The sequence below is a fragment of the Aedes albopictus genome, chromosome 3, assembly GCF_035046485.1.
Source record: "Aedes albopictus strain Foshan chromosome 3, AalbF5, whole genome shotgun sequence".
Lineage (NCBI taxonomy): Eukaryota > Metazoa > Arthropoda > Insecta > Diptera > Culicidae > Aedes > Aedes albopictus.
In genome coordinates this window covers 109,655,593-109,678,482 of record NC_085138.1, presented here as the reverse complement: position 1 = coordinate 109,678,482, position 22,890 = coordinate 109,655,593, and the positions used below count along the sequence as shown (strand labels likewise).

Here is a 22,890-nt window from a genome sequence, read left to right as displayed (position 1 = left end):
AAATTGAAGGGAGGCATTTTGCCCCGTTGTTTTACCATGACAAAATATGATCATCGGCCAACAAACGCTTCTTGTACGCGTTTTGTTTTCTCCCATATCAACCGGTTCGATAGCCGAGTGGTAGCGTGCGAGCCTGGTGATCTCAAGGTTCTTGGTTCGAATGCGATTGCCAACAGAAACTTTTTTAAATTGTAAATCGGGTCCATGATAAAATTGAGAACATTAATCTGTTAAAATGAAACGAAAATCAGTCTGCACAAATTTAGTGGCGTTGTGTAATTAAATTGACCCTCAGAATAGTAATTTCAACCGTAAACCGTCTTTCAGTGCAGTTTACCGTAGGTATGTGGCAAGCAGAATGCGTCTCCCGACTGTACTGTAAAATCTACCCAAATGTTGTCCTGGAGTGGTACGAAGCCCAGTGGTGAATGGCATGTCCAGGGACATGAGCCATGCAACACGACAAAATCATAGTCCATCGAAAAATAATGTGCTATTATGAAGCAGATACGGACCCCAGCTCAACGAAGTCAAATCTCAGGATGACATGAAGAAAAAGTTGGTACAGAAGAAACGGCAGCCGTATGTGTACAAATCCTAATGAGGCATACATTTACGGTAACCAAGTCGCATGGAATAAATAGGCTAAAAGCTTTCTAATGTAATAAGTTATATTTTTTTTTTGTCTCAAAGTTTGAGAAAGATTGGACAACTAGGAATTTTTCTACAGCCTTTTTTTCGTGATGCAGTATTATATGGGACAGTGCAGAAAACTTTATGAACCTTACTTATGAGAAGATACTACTAAGGGTTGAGTTCGCTAATTTTGATTCACACAACCCGTATTAGGCCTAAATGAGAGTGGCTGAACTAGGCATTAGAATAATGCAAATTAAGCATTAAGATGTCCCACATAAACGTTATGGTGGCCTTTATGAGCATAAGGGGTGTCTAATCAAAATTCGGGTTACCCGAATGAACATTGTGATAACCAGAATAAACATAAGATAAACGGTCGCCCTTGTAAGCATTTTTTTTTCATTTTGAGTTAAACTATTGAATTCATTAGTGTTTCATAGGTGCTTTTCTCGCTTTGCAATTGATACTTATTGTTCAAACGCAGCTTAATCACGTGTTGTAGTCTATTGCAACAAGAACCACCATTTTCCAATCATATGAACGACAAGCAGCCACTTTTCGACTGTATTTCACTATTCCTCTACAACCCAGTGTATATTTCGCTTATACTAATAATTTAAAATCCAAATGAGCAAAACACGATCCTCTACATAATTTGTTCTCTTTGCACCCGACTTTGGACGTCAACGATCCAAAAATAAGATCCTATACCACGCTGCATCATTGGCTAGGAGCGATTCCGGCGGGGATGGAGTCTTTCACAAGTAATTTTAAAACTTAGTGCGTAAGAGTAAAATAAAAACAGTCATCAGGATTTTTAACAATCTAAGGGAATTTTACAATTGATCGGCAAGGAACCACAGAAGAGAAAAACAGAGCATCAAAGGAACCTATGGAAAACTCTATCTACTACGATCACTCACGCCGTGCGCGGTGCGGCCTACTACGCTGTCTGCCTACTTCAGATCCAGTTCCTCGCTGGTGTCGTCGTCCTCATCCGGCGAGGACTGCCCATCGGCAGGTTTTGTCTTTTCACTGGGAGACGCCTTCGGGGATTGCTCGGGGGAGGAAAGCGGCGACGGGTCACTAGTTTCGCCATCCTTTTTCGGAGAACTCTTCGAACTGGACTGCTGCTGCTGCTGCTGTTGCTGGGGGACAAAACTCGACTCGTGATCGATGAACATCTCCGAGACCTTCTTGTTCATTTCGACCACGTGTTCCTTGCACCGGTTGACCAAATCCTCGTACGGCCGTCCGTGCAGGAAGCAAACGATGATCACCGTCATGTTATCCCCTCCAATCCCGCCCATCTGGCAATCCGGAGCGAGGCACCGGGTCATCAGGTTCTCGCAAATGTTCTGCGGGTAGATACCTTGGGCGATCTCATTCATAACGAATTCCAACACCGACTGGCTCGGCAGCACGTCCCAAATGCCGTCGCAAGCGATAACCATGAACTCGAAGTCCTCCGTCACCTCCCGTTCTTCCACGTCCGGGTAGGCCGTCACAACCTGCTCCTCTGCCAGCTTGTCGCTGTTACGCTTCAAACTGAAATCCCCTAGAGCCCTCGAAAGTGCCAAATACCCATTGACCCTATTGTATTCCACATAACCCCCCGCCCGCTTTATCCTCTCCAGCTCGGTGGCATTGTTCGGTTTGTGGTCAAAGGACAGCACGTCTAGCTTCCCATTAATGCACGCAATGGCCCTTGAATCCCCAGCGTTTGCACAGTACAACCTATCGTTTTTGACCATTACGGCAACGGCCGTCGATCCGGCCATCTGCTCCTTTAACGACTCATCGTTCAGCATGGCCTCGTCAATGTCCAGGAATCCCCGCTGCAAAGCCTGCTTCACGTCCTCCCCGTACTCTGGCCTCTTGGTAACAAACTTGTGCAAATGCTTACCGGCGTACTGGGCGATGTTGGCTCCCCCGTGGCCATCGTACACGGCAAAGAATGCCGTCCCTGGGTCGTCCGGCAGCGAGAGGATGTGCGTGTGCGAGTCCTCCATGTGGATGCGCCAACCCTGCATACAGCTCGAGCCCACCTTGTAGTAGTCATTCTGGCAGAAGGCCGACTCCTTCGACGTTTCCGGCTCCGACAACGTCTGACCCATGATTGGTGGGTATGGTTTCTTTGGTGACTAGCAGTCGATCTGGAATGGGGAAGAATCGGACGAAAACTGGGTTGAGTTGAGGGTCAGTGATAGAGTGATAGAGATACACACACATTTTTTCCATTTACAATGTTAATAACTTTTTATATGTAAATCAAAGCTGCAACGGATGTCGCACGCACATTCCTTTCCTTCTTTGATGACCGTGAGGACGGGGCCGGCGCTGTCATTGACTTTTTAAAGCTTGGAACTCTCAAAGATGCACATAGTAGGTGGTGAGCCAACCAGGCTCCATCTGTTGGTACTATGTGTAATTTTGATTGTTCTTATCAATCACGGAGTGGCAACTATGAATTGCACGGTCATCTATGCTCATCCCAAGTAACATTTTTCAGTCAAATAGACTAGAAGATATTCTTAAAATCATCATAAAACGAAAATAAAAGAGATTAGGTTTTATGACGGTTCTCAAAACCTCTACAAGACAATTGGTCATCAAAATGCTACTTGGAATGTAACCTATAGTTTAGTCAAATGATTTTCAAAAGTTTTGTATATTAGCCATATTTAAAATTCCATTTTATTCGTTTGACTGAATCCTGAGATATAACAGTTTAAAAACGGCTGTATGACAACAAATCATTATACCAGAACCGCTCCAACCTTGTTTTAGGTTGCAAAGAAAGCACATTCAACAGATAGGATGATCCGTTGTCAAGCGCCACAGTCGATGCAGCTGACTACGACAATTGACCACAAGCTCGTTTGTTATCGCGCGATTGATAAATGATGGGAGATACTGTTTGTTTGTCGTATTTGGTGCATAGGACATGGTAATTCTTTATCATCAGTACCGCGGCCGGCCATTCCAATTCAAGTTTGCTATCGCCTTTGTATCGCTTTTGTTGTGATGGAAAAAGACAGATAAATAATCATCACTGAGCACTTTGCAGCAGTTACGACCTTGACGGTAATTAATTCTGCAATACTGAACTGGACTAAACATTACAAATCCCGTTCATTCAGTATCTCCAGTAACGAATATTATCGACGTTGCAGCCTGAGCTGATAATAGATCGCGAATTCGATTAGAGACTTGTGGTCTTGACTCGTATATGTTCGATTAAGCACGTCTATATTCTACCTATTACCGTTTGTATATTCAAAATATTATCACATTTGGCGCCATGCTACCATGCTACAAGCACATTGCCATTCGGAACTGAGGTTTGAAAACATTACCCCTCCTTTCGCGTATAATTGTTCTATGTCAAGTCAACTTTATGAATGATAGGGTAAGGGAGGTATTGTGGACCCCTTTAGGAAGTGGATGAACAATTCAGTGAAAAAAGAAAGTTTTAAAACATAGATGATTTGAGTAGGCATTACTTAGAGCAACATGTGTTCTGCCGAAAAAGGCCAACCGGAACTCAAAATTGTTGTAGTATCACATTTTATCATTTATACCGTTTATAATTGTGTTATACCGTTTATACATAATTGTATACCGATACCTTTTTATCTGGCAAAAGTGTGATCATATAAATGCATTAAACGTACCTTACATAGAATGTATAGCATAGCTCATAGCATAATGTATATTTGCAGCATTTGGTGGAAGCGCAAGTCAGAAGAAAGCCGATGATAAGGAGGAGTAATGGCTGAATAGTTTTTGCTGACCACACAAACGTCATGGGATAGGAAAAGAGTATTTTGATATGGCGCAGTATCATAAAGTCCGAGGCCATAATGTCCCAGGGCTTTATGTCGCATTTTTCGAGGCATAGTGTCCAAACATGCAACCATGCAAGTATGCCACGAAGCCCAAGGAAAGAAGGTACATAGGATATTATGACGCACCTAAACTTTATTTCGCAACGTTATTTCGCAAAAAAAACATGACTTAACGACCGGGACAGTGTGGCCTCGGACGTTGTGATCCGGCCCCTTTTGATATTGGGTCAGCAAGTTTGTACAGACTTGACAACATCAGTCCTATTCAGCTTCAAAGGTTCAAAATTATCACAAAATTCTACTGACAAGTACCATGAGATAACAATATGCTACTAATAATAGGCAAACAAGAATTTGAGCTTATTTTCAAGAAAGTGACTCGAGAGCTAGTTATTCGTTTAAAGTCATTAATTGAAAAATAACTTATACAGCGAAATGCCGAAATACAACTTCTCATCTACTTATAACAAAAAAGCTATCAATTTCGATTTTATAACATAAAGACACACCATTGATCTAAGTTTGCAGTTCCCAATCATAATGAGCAGCTCTAAACAACGTAAAAGTGCAGCATAATGGCCTGTTTTTCCACATTTCCAAAAGTTGTATGCAACTCGTTGCAAAACTTGATTTTTCAAGTTGTACGACTCGTGCTGAAAAAATCATCATTTTGCAACTTGTATCTTTCCAAAAAGACTAAGAAAATAATTTTATCAATGAAATTTCAATCAAATTTGGCATACACATTCCTTAGGATGTGGAGGTGGTAGTAGGGGTATTGGAATTCAAGATGGCGGCTTAGGTTCCAAGATGGCGGCCTAATCTCCAAAATGTATGCTATTTAACGGCAATGCTGCTTCAGATACTATGCAATATAGGTATCTATTGATCCGGCTTCATGAGTAGAACTCAAAAATGAATATCCGACGCCAGTTTAAAATCCAAGATGGCGGACCTTATCCAAAATGGCGGCCATGGAATGGTAGTTTGAGCTATAATATCATGCATCGATCGAGCTTAATGAGTAGAAGTCAAAAATCGATATTTGACGACATTTTGAAATCCAAGATGGCGGACCATATCCATAATGACGGCCACGGAATGGTAGTTTGAGCTATGATACCATGCAATATGGGTATCTATCGATCGGGCTTGATGAGTAAAAGGGTAGAGGGTGAGATAAAGGGTCAGGGTAGATGGTAGGGTAGCGGGTAGAGTAAACGGTAGAGCAGACGGTCAAGTAAAGGGTTTGGATGAATGATAGAGTAGAGGGGGTGGAGTAGAAGGTTATCACAATATATAGAGTATGGTGGAGGGTTAGAGTAGAGGGTACAGTAAAGGATAAGGCACTGCCCGCATAAACGATAACCATAAGATGTGCTTAACCACCCATTCGGGATACAATTTGAACAGTATGTGGTATTGTTGAACCGTCTACAGTGCGGTCCGTGTATGGTGTTCGTTTATTGGGACTTCAAAAGCATCGAGAATCGAACTTTCGGCGGACGTTGTGAAGGCGAAGATGTGGCAGGATGTTAAATGGCCGCTGAATACGTCAAGCCAAGGAGCGTTATACACGAAGCAAAAACCACATCATCCGGCATCCCAAGGCAGAGAAAAAAGCAGGAGTGAGCTTTACGTGCAAGAAGCTCGGGAATTTTACTGCAAATTGTCCCCAGAAGCAGGGTGCTTCTAAGTTCAAGACAAGTGCTCTGTGTGCCATGCTGACCATTAGCAGTGGAAAGGAGCATACTTGGTTCTTTGATTGCGGAATCAAGTTCGCATATATATGCAAATATACTTCTCGGTTTCCTAGTAATTCTTTCTAAAATAGTGCCAAGAAAATTTATGTTATGTGATTTCTATAGAATATCTCGTACCACTACGCTTGTTGGGGTATGCAGTCATCTTCGGAGCGGTAAACCAACTATCGAAAGCAGCTTCCTGATAGCAGCTTCAATGCTGAAATTCATTTCTTTATCTATATCTATATATATAAAAATGCAGTGGCATACGTGGGACCGCGCATAACTTGCGAACGGAAGGTCCGATTTTGGTCGTCTTAGTTTTGTTCTGTTAGTTTTCACCCAAGGAAGGTTTATGAGGTATAAAACATGGACAAATTGATAGTTTTTGAAAATCGATCTTCCATACCGGGGACCGGGGATTTGGTCTTTGCTACAAACTTAAAACGTCAAAAAACGCAGTAGGCAAGACAAAGTTTGCCGGGTACAGCTAGTTTTATATATATTAACATTAATTATACTAAACTAACTTACATTTTGGTATTTAAATTATTCGCCCTTCCGAAGCGCTACCTCTTCACCCAACACTATACTATTTACTTCTGCTCTTCCTACTAATTAGTGTTGCCAGTTTCACAGAGAATGCTAAGTCACCACAACAACGCTTTTTTATTTCTTGGAATATTCCTTCTAGGAATATTCGAGGAGTTGCTGCGGGAAATCCTCTAGGAGTACTTTCTGCAAATCTTACAGAAGGTTCTTCTGAAAATCTTTCAGAGGTTCCTTTGGAAAGCCCTCCTGATGTTGCTTATGAAAATCTTCCAGATGTTATTTCTGTGAAGCCTTCAGGAGCTCCATCTGAAAGTTCTCAAGAAGTTCCTTGTGCAAATCCTTCAGAAATTCCTTCTGGTAATCTTGCAGCAGTTGTTTCTGGAAATACTCTAGGAGTTCCATGTGGGAATCCTTCAGGAGTGCCTGGAGTAGTCCATAGATCGAATTGCCAGACGAATGAAGGAATCCGAAAAAGTCCACAAAAGGCATTTAAGACGGAATTCCCAAAACGATCTTTCAGGGAGAATCCCCATCAGAAATTCCTGATGGAAAGCAGGATAACATTTCTGGAGTAATCGACACATTGTATTTCGGGAAAGAATCATCAGATGATATTTCTGTAGCAGTCTCAAAAAGGGAGTTATAGGAGGAATTCACAGATTAAAATTCTAGAGGAATTCCAGGCAGAAATCCATGTAGGAATCCCCTGATGGTGTTCCTGAAGTAATACCCAGATTTAGTTCCTGGACGAATCTCCAGAGGGAATTCTTGGAGAAATCCTCAGTTCTTGAAGGTATTTCTGGAGAATCCTCAAGCTACGGAATTCATGGAAAAATCCTGGAATTCACCTTGAAGAATTCCGGGAAGAATAGCTGGAACATATTAAAAAATAAATGTCTGGGGGAACTTATCCAGAAATTCCTAGAGGAATTCGTAGTGAATTTCTAGAAAAATTCCGGAAGGAAATCCTGGGTGAGTCCCGGAAGAATCTTCTTTTGGGGGAATTTTCTGAAAGTTCTTCTAGCACGTTTAAAGTAAGTCACAGTGACTGTGAAAGAATCCCAGAATATATTCCTGAAAAAAAATGCAGGACGAATTTCTAAAGAAACTCCTTTGCTGGAGCTGCATGGAGTATTCTTGAAGGATTTCATGGATGGATTCCTGAATAAATTGGTGGATAGACAACTTTAAAATGTCTCGGAGATAATTGTGAAAGAATACCTGGATGACTTTTTGGTTAATTTCTTGGGTCCTACATCATTCTGAAATTAGCTTAAAAAGTTCAAATACAAATCGCTGGATCGCCTTCCAAGTAAATCAAAAAATCTACAGGTCATCCTGGAAAAAATCTTGGATGAATCCCTGGAAAAGATGATGGACGGATTTCTGAAATTTGTGACCCTGAATCAATTTTTGAAAAGCAATCCCCGACAGAACTCCCGGAGCAATCCCTGGAGGAATTCCTGGAGAAATCCCTGGAGGTATTCCTGCAGGTATGCCTTGAGTAAACCCTGTTGCAATCCCTAGAGGAATTTCTGAAAGTATGCCTGGAAGAATCCAGGCAATTATGGGATCAATCCGTGGAGAAATTTCTGAAGAAATCTCTTGAGGAATTCCTCATGGGAATTCCTAGACAAATTTCTGGAGAAATCCTTGGAGAAATTCCTGGAGGAAATCTTGGAGAAATCCCTGAAGCAATTTCTAGAGAAATCTCTGAAAGAAATCTTGGAGGAACTTCTGGACAAATTCGTGGCGGATTCCGTGGAGAAACTTCTGGTGGAATTTCTGAAAGTAGTATACCTGGAGGAATTTCTGTAGAAATCGCTAGAGGAACTTTTGGATGAATATCTGGAGGAATTTGTGAAGGAATAACTGGAGGATTTCCTGAAGGCATCCTGGAGGAATCTCTAGAGGAATTCTGGAAGGGTCATTTGGAGGAATTCCCGGAGCAATCCCTAGAGAAATCCCTGAAGGAATTCCTAAAGGAATTCCTGCAGGAATACCTAGAGGAAACCCTCGAGGAATCCCTGGAGGAATTTCAGAAGAAATTCCTGGAGGACTCGCAGAAGACATTCCTGGATGAATTCCTAGAGCAAAACCTGGAAAAAAATCCTGAGAGAAATCCTTGGATGTATTCCTGGAGGATTACCTAGAGGAATTCTGGGAAGAAACCCTGAAGAAATTTTTGAAGAAACCTCTTAAGAGGAAGCCTTACTAGGAATCCTGAATCTTACGAGAAATCCTGAGATAAAATTCTGGAGAAATTCTTGGAAGAATTTCCGGGAAAATTCTTTAAAAAATCCCTGAAGCAAATTCTGGAGGAACCTCAGGACGAATGCCAGGAGAAAATTCTGTACAAATTCCTGGAGAAATCCCAGGAGCAACTCCTGGAGAATTCACTTGAGGAATTCTTGAAGAAATTCCAGGAGGAATCCCTAAATGAATTCCTAGAGGAATCTTTAGAGGAATTCTGAGAGAAATCCCTGAAGAAATTTTTAAAGAAACTCCTAGAGGAATTCTCAGAGGAATTTCTGCATGAATTCCAGAAGGAATTCTCGGAAGAACTTCTGGAGGAATTACTGGAGGTATCATTGGAGGAATCCCTGAAGGGTTCCTGGTGGAATTTCTGGAAAAACCCTTGGAGGAATCTCTAGAGGAGAAATGCGGAGGGAAATTCCTGGATAAATTCTTGGGGTAAACCCTAAAGAATACCTTAAGGAATTCCAAAAACAAAAAAAAAATCAACAAAAAGGAATCCCTGAAGAATTTCATGAAAGAATTTCTGAAGGAATCCCTAGAAGATTCCTTGGCCAAATTAATCGAGGAACTGTCGTAGGAATTTCCGAAGGAATTCATGAAAGAATTCCCGGAGAAATTCCTGGTGGAATTCCTGAAGAAATACCTGGGTTAATTTCTGGAGAAATTCTTGGAGGAATTCCTAGATCAATTTCTGGAGGAATTCCTGGATCAACTAGGGTAATTCTTGGTGAAATTCTTGAAGGTATTCCTGGAGGAGTCCCTGAATAAAAGCCTGTAGAAATGCTTGAAGGGATCCCTATAGAAATCCCTGGAGGAACTCCTGAAGGAATGCCTGGAGGTATTCCTAGAGGAATTCTTTAAGGAATTCCTAGAGAAATCCCTAAAAAACTCCCTAGAGGGTATTCCTGAACGAAAACCTGGAGGAACCCATGGAGAAATTCCTGGAGACATGCATGTTCTTGAGAAATCTTCAGAGCAATTGCTACATGAATTTAATGAGGGATCCGTAGTGGAATTCCTGAAGGATTTCCTTGAATAATCACTGAAGCACTTTCAGGAGGTACCCCTGGAGGAATAAATGGAAGAATTCCTGGAGGAATCCCTGAAGGAATCTCTAGAGAAATTCCTTGATGAATCTCTTTGGAGAAATTCCTAGAGGAATTCAGAAGCAATTCCTGAGGAAATTCCAGAAGGAGTTACTGAAGAAATCCTAGGATGAAGTACTGAAGAACTCGCTGACATTCCTGAGAAAATACAGTTCCTGAAGGAAGCCTTGGATTAATTGCTGAGGGAGTTTCTAAAAGAATTCCAGGAGGAATTTCTAAAGGAATCCCAAGAAGAGTTCTTGGAGGCAGTTTTAAAATTATTCCTGAAGTTGATTCTGAAAGAATCACAGAAGGAATTCTCTGGAGGAATTATTGGGAGGATTCCTGAAGAAACATCATGAGGAATCCCGGAAGCAATCGCATGAGGAATTCCTTAGGGAATCTCAGGAGAGCTTTCTTAGCGAATTCCTGGAAGAATTTCTGTAGGAATCCTCGGATAAAATATCTCAAGAAATCCATGTCTGCAGTAATTTATGGACGAATTATTGATGGAATACTTCGAGGGACTCTTAAAGTATTTTTTGTACAAAATTCTTAAACAATCCATGGATTATTTTTTGAATAATCTGAAGGTATTGCTTCAGAAAATCCTCTAAAAATTTATGCCAGAATTTCTCTAAATTTCTCCAAAAGTTCCTTCAGGAATTCCTCCAGAAAACCTCTAGGAATTTCTGCCAGAATTTCTGCATAATTTTCACCAGGGATTCCTCAAGGAATTCCTTCACAGATTTCTCCAAAAAATCCACGAGGAATTCCATCAGGAATTCCTTCGTGGATTCTTCCAGGAATATCTCCAAGAATTCCTCCTGGGATTCAACCATGAATTTCTTCAGAAATTCCTCAAAAATTCCTACAGAAATTCTTCCTGGAATAACCTCAGAAATTTCTCGAGGAGTTCCTGCAAGAAGCCTCAAATATTTCAACATAAATTCCTCAAAGAATTCATCCAGGCATTTCTCCAGTTATTCCTCCAAGAATTCTTCAAGGAATGCCTTCAAAACTTCCTTCAGGTATTCCTCCAGGTAACCCGCAATAAAATCATCTTAGATTTTTTAACAGATTTCCTCCTAAATTTCCTCTAGAGATTCCACCGAAAATTACTCCAGGAATTCCTCGAGAAATTTATCCATCCATTGATTGAAATTCTTCCAGGAATAACCTTACAAATTCCTCGAGGAGTTCCTGCAAGAAGCCTCAAATATTTCTACATAAATTCCTCAAATAATTCCTCCAGGAATTCCTCCAGTAATTTCTCCACGAAATCCTCCAGTAGTTCCCCCATGAATACCTCCAGTGGTTCGTCTTTAGAAATCCCCGGGTGAGTTTCTCGAGAAATTCCTGGAGGAATTCCTGAAGAGTACGGGAGAAATTTTTTTGAGATTTTCTGGAGGAATCCGCGGAAAAATTCCTGGAGGGATCTTTATAGGAAATCTGACAGAAATTCCTAGAGGATTTTCTGGAGAAATACCTGCTGGAATTCCTGGAGGAATCTGTGAAAAAACTCCTGGAGTAATCCATCTAGAAATTCCTGGAGGTATTCTTGAAGGAATTTTTAGAGGAATTCATGGAGGGACTTCGTGCGGAATTCCTGGTGGTATTTCTGAAAGAATTCTTGAAAGTTTTTAAGAGGAATTTATGAAGGAATTCCTGGAGGAATTCTTGGAAAAATTCTTGCAGGAATTTCCGGAGAAATGAGGCTTCCTAGAGAAAATTTATGTAGGAATGTCTGGAGGAACTCCTCGAGGATTTTTTCCTGGAGAAATCCAGGATCCCTGAAAGAATTTCTCGAGGAACTCCTGAAAGAGGAGGAATTCTGGCAGAAATTCCTAGAGGATTTTCGCTGAAGGAATTTCTGGAGGAATCCCAGGAGAAATTCTTGGAAGAATTCCTGTAGGAATTCCAGGAGAAATTTTTAGAAGGACTTTTTGGTGGAATTCGTGGAGAAATTACTGGAGAAATTCCTGGAGGAATTATTTAAGGTATTTATGGAGAAATTTAAAGTTTCCTAGAGGAATGAGGGAGAAACTCTTGCAGGAATTTCTGAAGGAATTCCTGGAGGAATTTCTTGAGGATTTTTTGAGGAATTTCTGAAGAAATTCATGGATGAATCCATGCAGGAATTTCCAAAGAAATTTTTGGAAAAAATCCTGGAGGAATCCTTGGAGAAATTTATTCGTTCTTTGACATCAAACTTCTAACTCTCATCGTTTTCTTGAAATTTTGATTTAAATGTGCGGCACAGTGCGCAAAAAAGTGCTTACCATGACGATTGAAAATTTATGATCTGAAATGCGACGTTTAAATCAAAATTGCAACAAAACGATAAGAGTTAGAAGTTTGATGTCAAAGAACGAATTGTAGAGTGGAACTAGGGCCTCAACTTTGCCAAAGAAAGAATTTTAATTTATTACGCATTTTTCAAAGATAATTGACAAAAACAAATTAAAACACACAACTTTTAGGCTATTTGCTCTAGAAAACTTAGTTATTAAACTGGTTAATCGGTTCAAAGATGCCATTTGATAGAAAATTCAATGATCTTTCGAATAAGGGTAAAAAAACTGCGATAAGTTTGACCATTTTTAAAGTTATAATCAGTTAAGACAATAGGAGTTAAAAACATGGGGAGTTCAATAACTACGTAACGGTTGAGATTTGACCATATGCGTAGAACATTTTTTTTCATCATTTATGGTCCTCTATCACCCTTTAAAAAGTTTGCACTCAGGAACCTAACACCCTGTAGAAGCAATTAGGGCATTCCTAATGAAAATTATTAATCAATACCTACTCATAAATAAAATAATTAAATTATTTTTCGTGTAGGATTTTGAGGAGTAATCCGAGGAGGAATTCTTGGTGGAATCCCTGGAGGAAATTGTGGAGGAATTCTGGCAAAAAATCCTAGATGATTTTCTTGAGGGTTACCTGGAGGAATACCTGAAGAAATTTTTGGAGGAATTCCTTGAAGAATTCCTGGAGAAATGTCTGGAGGAATTCTTTGAGGGGTTTATGGAGAAATATTTGAGGCTTCCTGCAGCAACTTCTCGAGGAATTTCTGAGGTAATTCCTGGAGAAATTTCTGAAAGATTTTTTTAAAAGAATTTCTGAAGAAATTCGTGGATTAATCCCTGCAGAAATTTGTGAAGAAATTCTTGGAGATATTCCTAGAAGAATACCTGGTGGAATTCCTCGAGAAATTCTTGGAAGAGTTGCGGGAGAAATTTCTTAAGGATTTTTTGAATGATTCCGTGGAGGAATCCCTGGCAAAAAATTTGGAGTAATTCTGGCAGAAATTTCTAGAGTGTTTTCTAGGGGAATTCCTGGAGAAATTCCTGGAGCAATCGCTGGATAAATTTCTGTTGGTGTTTCTGGAGGAATTCCTGAAGGAACTTTTGGAGGCGGAATTTCTGGTGTCATTCTTTAAGGAGTTTCTGGAGAAATGTTTGGAGGAATTCCTCGAAGAATTTCTGGTGGAATTCCAGGAGGAAAATCTGGAGGAAGTTGTGAGGAATTTCTGGAGAAATTCGTGGATGAATCCTTGGAGGAATCCCTGGAGGAATTTTTCGAGGAATCCCTGGAGGAATTTTTCGAGGAATTTCTCGAGGAATTCCTGAATGAGTTCCGGAAGAAATTCATTTGGGATTTTCTGGAGGAATCCGTGGAGGAATTCCTGGAGGAAATCTGGTAGGAATTCTAATGGAATTTCTGGAGGAATCCCTATAGGAAACTCCGGTGAAGTCTAGAGGAATTCTGGAAGGAGTTATTGGAGAAATTTATGAAGGTATTCCTGGAGGAATTATTGGAGGAATTACTGGAAATTTTTTTTGAGGAATTTCTGAAGAAATATTTGAGACTTCCTGAAGGATTTCCTGGAGGAATGTATGCAGTAACTCCTCGAGGAATTTGTGAAGGAATTCCTGGAGGATTTTTTGAGCAATTTCTGAATAAAAACATGGATGAATCCCTGGAGAAATTCCTGATGAAATTTTTGGAGAAATTCCTGGAGGAATCCATGGTGGAATTCCTACAGGAATTCCTGGAATGGAACCGGGTGAAATTCCTGGAGAAATCCATAGAGGGGTGGAAATCTTGGAGGAATTCTGGAAATTTTTCTGGAGGAACCGCCTGGAAGAATTTCTGGAGCAATCCCTGGAGGAATTCTTGGAGCTATTACTGGAGGAATTCCTGAAGGAATTTTTGGAGACATTTATGGAGGAATTGTTTCTGGACGAATTCTTTGAGGGATTTCCGGAGAAATAATTGATGCTTCCTTGAAGAATGTCTGGAGGAACTGCTCGAGGAATTTCTAAAGAAACTCATGGATCAATCCCTGGAGGAATTTCTGAAGAAATTTATGGAGAAGTTTCCGAAGGAATCCATGGACGGATCCCTAAAAGAAATTCCTGGAAGAGTTCCGTTAGGATTTTCTGGTGACATCCATGGAGTAATTCCTAGAAGAATCCCTAGAGGAAATCTTGGAGAAATTCTGGCATAAATTTCTAGAGAATTTTCTGGAGGAATACCTAGAGGTATTCCTGGAGGAATCCTTGTAGAAATTCTTGGAGGGACTTCTGGAGGAAGTCCTGGAGGGATTCCTGAAGGAATTTTTGGAGGAATTCCTCCAGAAATTACTGAGCGAATTCCTGAAGAAATTATTTGAGGAATTTCTTTAGAAATATTTGAGGCTTTCTGAAGGAACCCCTGGAGGAATGTCTGGAGGAACTCCTCAAGGTATATCTGGAATTTTTGGAGGATTTTTTAAAGAAATTTCTGAAAAAAAATACGGATGAATTGCTTCGGAAATTATTTTAAAAAATCCTCCAGGAATTTCTTCAATAATTTCTCCAGGCATTACTCATTAAATTCCATCAAAAATTCTTTCAGGAGTTCATCCAGATATTACTCCAGGAAATCTTTCACAGATTCCTTTAGGAATGCCTTTAGGGATTTCTCCAGAGATTCCTTTAAAATTCCTCCAGGGATTTATCCTGGAATTCCTCCACGGAATACCGCGAAATGAAGTACCGAAGTGTTATACAATTATGAGATGAGATGTGCAGATAGTGCATGAAATTTGAATATGTTGCATGATGTCAGTATGGTGCATTTGATGGCAATAATACAATTAGTCTCAATATGGTACAATAGATGTTATTTATGAAAGGGGGGTCAACTGCTCAGTAGTTAGGGTTGAGACACAAATTTCATAACGCCAAAATTGACCTTTTTTGATATTCACCCACTCTTTCGTCAAACTATATGAGGAGATTACTTTGTTCGAGCTGTAACACCATGAAGGACACTCACCCACCCCACCCGGATTTATTTTCTCGAGTTCCCAAAAAATCTGGGAATTTCTTTAAGAAATCCTTCGCTAATTCCTCGGAAATTCTCCCAGGAAGTCCTCTCGAATACCTTCAGAAGATCCCTGGGAATGTATCGTGGAGTTTCTCGGGAATTCCCCCAGATCACCCTCGGAAATTCCCCCAAGTGGTCCTCGCGAATTCCTGCAGAAGATCCTCAACAAATCCTCCTGCAGATCCTCAGCAGTTCCTCCAAAAGCTCCTCAGGAATTCCTCTAGGTGATCTTCAAGAATTCTGCCAGGAGTTCCTCGGAAATTCCTACAGGTAATTCTCGGGACTTACTCTTGGACTTAATCGGGAATTCCTCTAGGAGGTCGAGTCGAATCGAAATCGGATCGAAATCGAATCGAATCGAGAAATCTTCCAGGGGTTTCGGGAGTTCCTGCAGGAGAACCTCGGGAGTTCTTCCAGGAGATTCTCGTAAATTGCTCCAGGAGTTGATCGGGAGTTACTCTAGGAGTTCTTCGTAAATTTCTCCCGGAGCTCCTCGGTAATTCTTCCAGGAGCTCCACGAGAATTCCTCCGGGAGATCCTCGAGAACTCCTTCAGATAATCATTGAAAAATCTTTCAGGAGTTTGTCGGAAATTCACTTATGAGATCCATGGAGCAAATCGACGAGAATCTTCAACAATTCCTCCAGGAATTCTTGCAGGAGTTCCTCGGGAATTTCTCCAGAAGTTAATCGAGAATTCCTTCAGGAACTCCTTAGAAGTTTCGGATAACCTCCAGGAGTTTTTTGGGAATTCCTCGGGAATATTCTGAGGAGTAATATGCTTCTCGGGAATCTCTCCAAGAATCCCACGCACAGTTCTTCATAGTTTCTCGAGGTTCTTTTCCGGCAGTTCATCGGGAATTCCTCTTGGTCCCCAGAAAACCTACTCCACGAGTTTTCTGGGAATTCCCGACGATTTCCTGGAGGGAAAAATTTCCGAGAAATTCTGGAAGATTTCCCGAATAACTCCTAGAGGAATCCCCAAAAAAAACTCCTGGAAAAAAATCCGATGAACGCCAGGAGGAATGGCCGAGGAACTCCTAGAAAAACTCCGAAGAATGGAGCAATTTTCCAAGGAATGTCCTAGCAATTCATAAGGGAGTTCTCAACGAATTCCTGAGGAGCTCCTGAAAAAGTTGATGGCAAACTCCTAAAAAAATCCCGAAGAACATCTGGAAAAAATTCCGAGGAATTCATGTATAACTTCCCGACGAACTCCTGAAAGAATTTTCGAGGAACTCCTGTTGAAGTTCCCGAGGAACACTTAAAATATCTCGAGGAACACCTAAAGGAATTCTCGAAGAACTTCTGAAGTAATTTTCGATTAACTCCTGGAGAAATTCCCTAGGAACTCCAGAATGAATTCCTGAGAAACTTCTAGTGGAATTCCTGAAGAAATTCTGGTGGAATTCTTGAGGAACCTCTGGAAGAATTTCCGAGGAACTCTTGGAGGAAAGGAATTCCCGAGGAACTTCAAGAGGAGTTCCCAAGGATCTCCAGAAGAATTCTCGAGGATCTCCTTGGAGGAATTCCCGAAGAACTCGTGAAGAAATTTCCAATGAACTCTGGAAGAATTCCCGAGTAACTCCTGGAGGAATTTCAAAAAACTCCAGGAGAAATTCCCGAGAAATACATCAAGGAATTTTCTGGGAACTCCTGGAAGGGTTCCCGAGGAACAGTTGGAGAAATTTCTGAGGAATTTATGTAGGATTTCTCGAGAAACTCCTGGAAAAATTTTTGAGGAACTTCTGGAAGAATTACCAAGGAACTCGCTGAGGAATTCCCGAGGAACTCCTAAAATATTTCTCGAGGAACTTCTGAAGAAATTCCCGAGGAATTCTCGGAGAAATTCCCTTGGAACTCCAGAATAAATTCCCGAGGTACTCCTGGAGAAATTCTCGAGTAATTCCTAGACGAATTCCTAAGAAACTCCTGGTAAAATTCCTGAGAAACTTCTGGGAGAATTTCCGAGGAACTCTTGGATAATTAACTGAGGAACCTTTAAATGAATTCCCGAGGAACTTGTACAGGGATTCCCAAGGAGCTCCAGAGAAATTCCCAAGGAACTCCTTGGAGAAATTCTTGTGGAATTCTTAAAGGAATTCTCTAGGAACTTCTGGAGAAACTCCCGAGGAACTCCTGGAAGTATTACCGAGGAACTCCTAAATTAATTCTCGAGAGCACCTAAAGGAATTCTCGATAAACTTGTGAAGGAATTCCCGAGCAACTCCCGGAGAAATTCCCTTGTAACTCCAGGATGAATTCCCTAGGAAGTTCTGGAGGAACTTCCGAGGCTCTCCTGAAAAAAAAATCGGCAAACTCCTGGAAGATTTCCCAAGGAACTGAAAGAATCCCTGATGTACTCCAGGTGAAATATCCGAGGAGCACCTAGAAGAATTCCTGAGAAACTTTTGAAGGTTTTCTTGATGGAATCCTGAAGAAATTCCCATTGAATTTCTACAGGAACTCTTCCGGGATTTTTTCCAGGAATTTCTCCGAGAATTTCTCTAGGAAATATCTCTGGGAATTCTTCCGGATTTTTTTTTCGAGGATTTCCTCTAGGACCCACATCAGGAACTCCTGCGGAGATTCCTTCAGGAATTCCTTAGGTAATTTTCACAGGAATTCTTCCGGGAATTTCTCCAGGAGTGCTCCATGAATTCCTACGGATTTCCTTAGAGAATTTTCCCAAGAATACCTCCATGAGGTCCTCCGGGAATTACTCCATGAATTTCTCCGGGATTTTCCTCAGTAGTGCTTTCAAGAATTTCTCCGTGCTGGATTTCTCCGAGAATTTTACTAGGAGTTCCTCCAGGAATATCTCCGGGAATGTTTCCGGGAATTCCTTCGGGAATTTCTTCAGGAAATCCGCCAGGAATTGCTCCGGAAATTTCTTCAACAAATTGTCCGGGAAATCCTCCAGAAATTCTTCCAGAAATTCCTCCGGGAATTTCTCCAGAAATTCCTCCGGGATTTTCTACAGGAGAACCTCCGGTTTTTTTTTTCAAAAAAATCCACTGGGAATTTCTCCAGGAAGTCTTCCTTCAGTAAGTCTTCCATGACTTTTTTTTTTCAGAAAACCCTCTGAGAGTTTCTCCAGGAATTCCTCCGGGAATTTCTCTAGGAATTCCTCCTTTGTTTTCTCCAGGAATTGCGCCGGAAATTTCTCCGGGAATGTCTCTGGATATTCTCTTTGGAATTTCTGCAGTAATTCCGTTAGGAATTTCGCCAGGAAATCCTTCCAAAACCTTTCCTGGAATTCCACTACGAATTTCTTTACGATTCCCTCCAGGAACTTCTCCGGGAATTCTTCCAAGACTCCCATCAACAATTCCTCCGGAGTTTCCTTCAGTAATTTCTCCAGGACTTTTTCCGGGATTATTTTCAGGAATTCTGTCGGGTATTTCTCCTGGAATTCTCCCGGGGATTCCTCCAGAGATTCATCCTGGAATTGCCTTCGGGGAACATTAAGGTTGGAGGATTCCCTGAAGAATTTTCCAGGGGAATTGCTGGAGAAACTACCGGAGGAGTTCCTAGAGAAATTTCCTGAGGAATTCCTAGAGGGATTCTCAAAGGAATACTTGGTGAAATTCCCAGAGAATTTCCTGAGAAAACCCCAAAGATTTCCTTTAAAAATTCCCGGAGGAATTTCAGGAAAGTCCCCGGAGGAATTCCTGAAAGAATTCCTGGAGGTGTTCTGGAAGATTTCCAGCAGAAATTTCCAAAACAATTCCTGGAGGTTTTCCTGGAGAAATTCCCGGAGACACTCCCGGAGGTATTCGTAGAGGAAGTCCCAGAGGAATTCCGGGAGAAATTCTCGAGTGTTTTGTGGGAAAAAAAAACACGAAAGACTTCCTGAAGAGATTTCTGGAAAAAATCTGAGAGGATTTTCTTGAAAAAAAAACCGAAAGTTTTCCTTAGAAAATTGCTGGATATATTCCTGGAGAACCTCCTGGAAAAATTTCCGGAGAAATTCCTAGAGAAATTGTTGGAGGAATTCCTATGCAAATTCACGGAGGAGCTCATAATGGAGGAATTCCCGGAGGCACTCATGGACGAATTTCTGAGATAATTCTGTGAAATTTCCGGAGAAAATCTCGAAAAAAAGTCCGGAGGAATTCCTGGAAAAAATCTCAGAAGAATTCCTGCAGAAATTGCCGAAGAATTTCTTGAAGGAGTTCTTGATGGGAGTCCTAGATGAAACCCTGGGGAAATTTCCGGAGGAATGAAGTGGTGGTCATCTAATTTGATCTTAACTAAAAACTGCTTCAAAATTTCCGCCAATATGAAGACCGAAAAATTAGGAATCTGTAAGTTTAAGGTTTTGAAAGTTTAAAATTTTATCTACAAAAATTGCAACGTATTTCAACTGAAATTGTTCCAAGGTTTGAATTAATGGTTTAAATTAACAAAAGTTTTCAAAAGTCTTCACAAAATTTGAAATGTCTTCCATATGTCTTCACAAAAATAAATGTCTTCACAGAACTTCAAATGTCTTCAATTTGAAGACATGTCTTCGCACCTCATATCCCTGGTGTTGACTTCAAAGTTGTCATTTCGTCGTGTCAATTAGGTAATTATTGTCAGTATTGAAATATTGAATATTTTGTTTTTCTAGTTGACTACTGAAACATTTCTTTCATACATCATCAGTACAAAGCAAGCGCTTGATTCAATTAATTCTGATCCAGCCAGCATCAACGGCGTCCATCCATCCCCCATATAACATAGGAAACTTCCCCCTGCGTAATCACAAGCGCGCTTAATCTCTATCATCCCTCTGATCGCAACAACAATGACGACGACGACGACGACGCCGACGCAACGAAAACAGGACGTGATCAATTATTGACATAAATAAGTAAAACGTCGTCTGTTTCCATCACAATAATTTGGATTGCGATTGGTTCGGGTACTCACCGCAAAAGATGACACACAATTCCGCAACCAGCAGTAGCCGTCCGTGCCTGTCTGTGTGGTTTAATTATTCCCTCTGCAGCTAATCGCGGCTTCACCTTTGCCCTCGTCGTCAGCTCAAGTCAAGATACCCTGCTGAGTGCTGGTGCTGCTGCTGCTCCTACTTATCTTTGTTCGCGCGCAGTCGGTCGTCGTCTCAGCCGCTGATTCTCAAACGCATTTCGTTGCGAAATGGATTCACGCAGATGACTAATCATCATTCAGCAACAATCGATAATTGTTGATGGCCATTCGGTCGTCCACAAGAAGTCCGGAGGAATTTTACAAGAAGCAATCCCGAATCAGGGAATCATTTTTTTTATTTGTGTTATGACGACAATCGACGACGATGAGGAGGGTGGGAGAAAAAGAAAAACAGTGATCAATTTGATTAGTCGCGCAGATCGGACTAGGCGCTTCCGGGAGGTTCCTCTCGCCCGGTAAACAAGCGTTCCACGTTCCGCAAGCACACAACTAGCAGAGCCTGCTCACCTGATCCGGAAAATTCACGGTGAAAACTGACTAAAATGTAATCGGATTAGCTTGTTATCAGCGCGCAGAGCCAATAATGGGGCGATGAGCGAAAAACGGTACCGTACGACGAATAATCACACACGAAACGAACGGGCAAACAAGTTGAAAACCGTTTGACGGATTTGTTTTGACAGTTCAGTTGGTGTGGGGCTTCGGATCAATACGCCTACCTTGTCGTTGCACCGCGCAGAGTTATGCACGGAAAAATAATTCTAGATTGAGTTTAAACAAGGGCGAAAGTAACATGAGAGAGTTCAGGCCAAACATTTCAATAGGTCCTATCTGCATTTGAGAGGCTCTCTTTGTTCACTTTCTCTTCCAATTATTGCAATGCAATGGTACACTTTTCAACTATTTTTGCAGTACAAATCAAAAGACGATTGTTTTGACCATCGTTCAATGCAAGGAGACTATCATAATACAAATAAACAGCTAAGATATTAACGAAAGAGAGGGAAACCAAAGAGAGCCTCTCTTCTGCAGATAGGACCTTTAGACATGTTTGGCCTGAGTTCTCCTCATCGACTCTCTCTTCTTCAAATTAAAGTGACAAGATGCAAGTATGGTTGCACTTTTTGGTCATAAATCGCTAGGTTGCGATGCAATCTAGCGTCTATGTAAAAAGTTTAATTGAATTTGCATCTTGTCACTTTAATTTGCAGAAGAGAGAGTCGATGAAGAGAACTCTCTCATGTTACTTTCGCCCTTATTTAAACTCAATATAGAAATTAAAGTGACAAGATGCAAGTATAGAGCTTGCTGACGTTTATTCACCTCTCTCTTTCAAGCATGCAGGCGGGATAGGATTTGTTTTCATCGGGAAACCTTTCCTGATGACAACAAGATCTATTCCGCCTGCATGTCTGAAAGAGAAGGGTGAATAAACGTCAGCAAGCTCTATGGCTGCACCTTTTGGTCATAAATCGCTACACGGAACCGCCAAACTACCCAAAATTGAGTTCTTTTGACGCAATCCCATATTTCCGCCCAATAAGCCAAATTTGAGTAAATCGATTAAACTCACACTAGGTAAATTGCCTTTACCTCCAGCAAAAAAATATACTTAAGAGTAGGTAAATTCAACCCAAGACCCCCCCTCATTCAACCCAAATTTGAGTATACCTACATTTACTCAAAATTGGCTTATTGGGCTCAAGGACCCCCATTGGGTAGATGCATCTCTGTTTGTTTTTGACAACATCGGTGGGGGAAAGAGGAAAAACAACCTAATTTTGGATAACTAGTTTATTCGATATACTCAGCTTTGAGTAAAATCGACCCAAAAATTAGGTAGTTTGATTTCTCCGTGTAGATTTCGATGCAATCTAGCGTCTAAGTGTAAAAAAGTTCGATTGAATTTGCATCTTGTCACTTTAATTTACAGAAGAGAGATGAAGAGAACTCTCTCATGTTACTTTCGCCCTTATTCAAACTCAATCTAGAATTATTTATTTATGTTCAAAATGGTTCATGCGCATAATATTACGTAATGCCAAGGGGTGGGAAACTCGGCACACTGGATTTTGTGCCAAACGTGCTGAAGTGTGCCGGCGTGCTGTCAGTTATGCTGTCAGTTGATTCAATACATTTTATGTATCTGGCAACCTTTTTCTTGTTTTGATTTCGCGATTTGTCCTTTTGATTCTTCGTATACTCATTACTAAAAAGTTCTTTGAATCTGCTGCGATTGTCTGCAAAGTTTATTTTGAGCAAAACATTCCTCTCGTCGGCACGATGGCCAAATCTAAATCCTAGAGATTCTGAATCGAACCAATGTTTGGGCCAGGGTTAGCGCCTCGGTACTTGGTATCGTATAAAAACCAGAGAAGTTGTGTATAGAGAAACGCGGAGAGGATTTGGGTTTATTTACATCCCTCCCAATAACAAT

At 41.0% G+C, this 22,890-nt stretch overlaps 1 protein-coding gene across 1 annotated transcript; it reads right to left on the bottom strand.

Moving 5' to 3' along the window:
- Window positions 1–1,424: 1,424 nt before the first annotated feature.
- On the bottom strand, window positions 1,425–21,134 carry LOC109414724 (probable protein phosphatase 2C T23F11.1). The gene is made up of 3 exons (XM_029875678.2): window positions 20,961–21,134; window positions 20,433–20,678; window positions 1,425–2,795 (listed from the first exon to the last, which is right to left on the bottom strand). Exon 3 carries the CDS (start codon window positions 2,754–2,756, stop codon window positions 1,596–1,598), a length of 1,161 nt encoding a protein of 386 aa, XP_029731538.1. The 5' UTR covers window positions 2,757–2,795; window positions 20,433–20,678; window positions 20,961–21,134; the 3' UTR covers window positions 1,425–1,595.
- Window positions 21,135–22,890: the final 1,756 nt, after the last annotated feature.

What these genes read in the sequence shown, in the direction of transcription:
- LOC109414724 (XM_029875678.2), bottom strand. Translation starts at nt 2,756, where the DNA reads ATGGGTCAGACGTTGTCGGAGCCGGAAACGTCGAAGGAGTCGGCCTTC.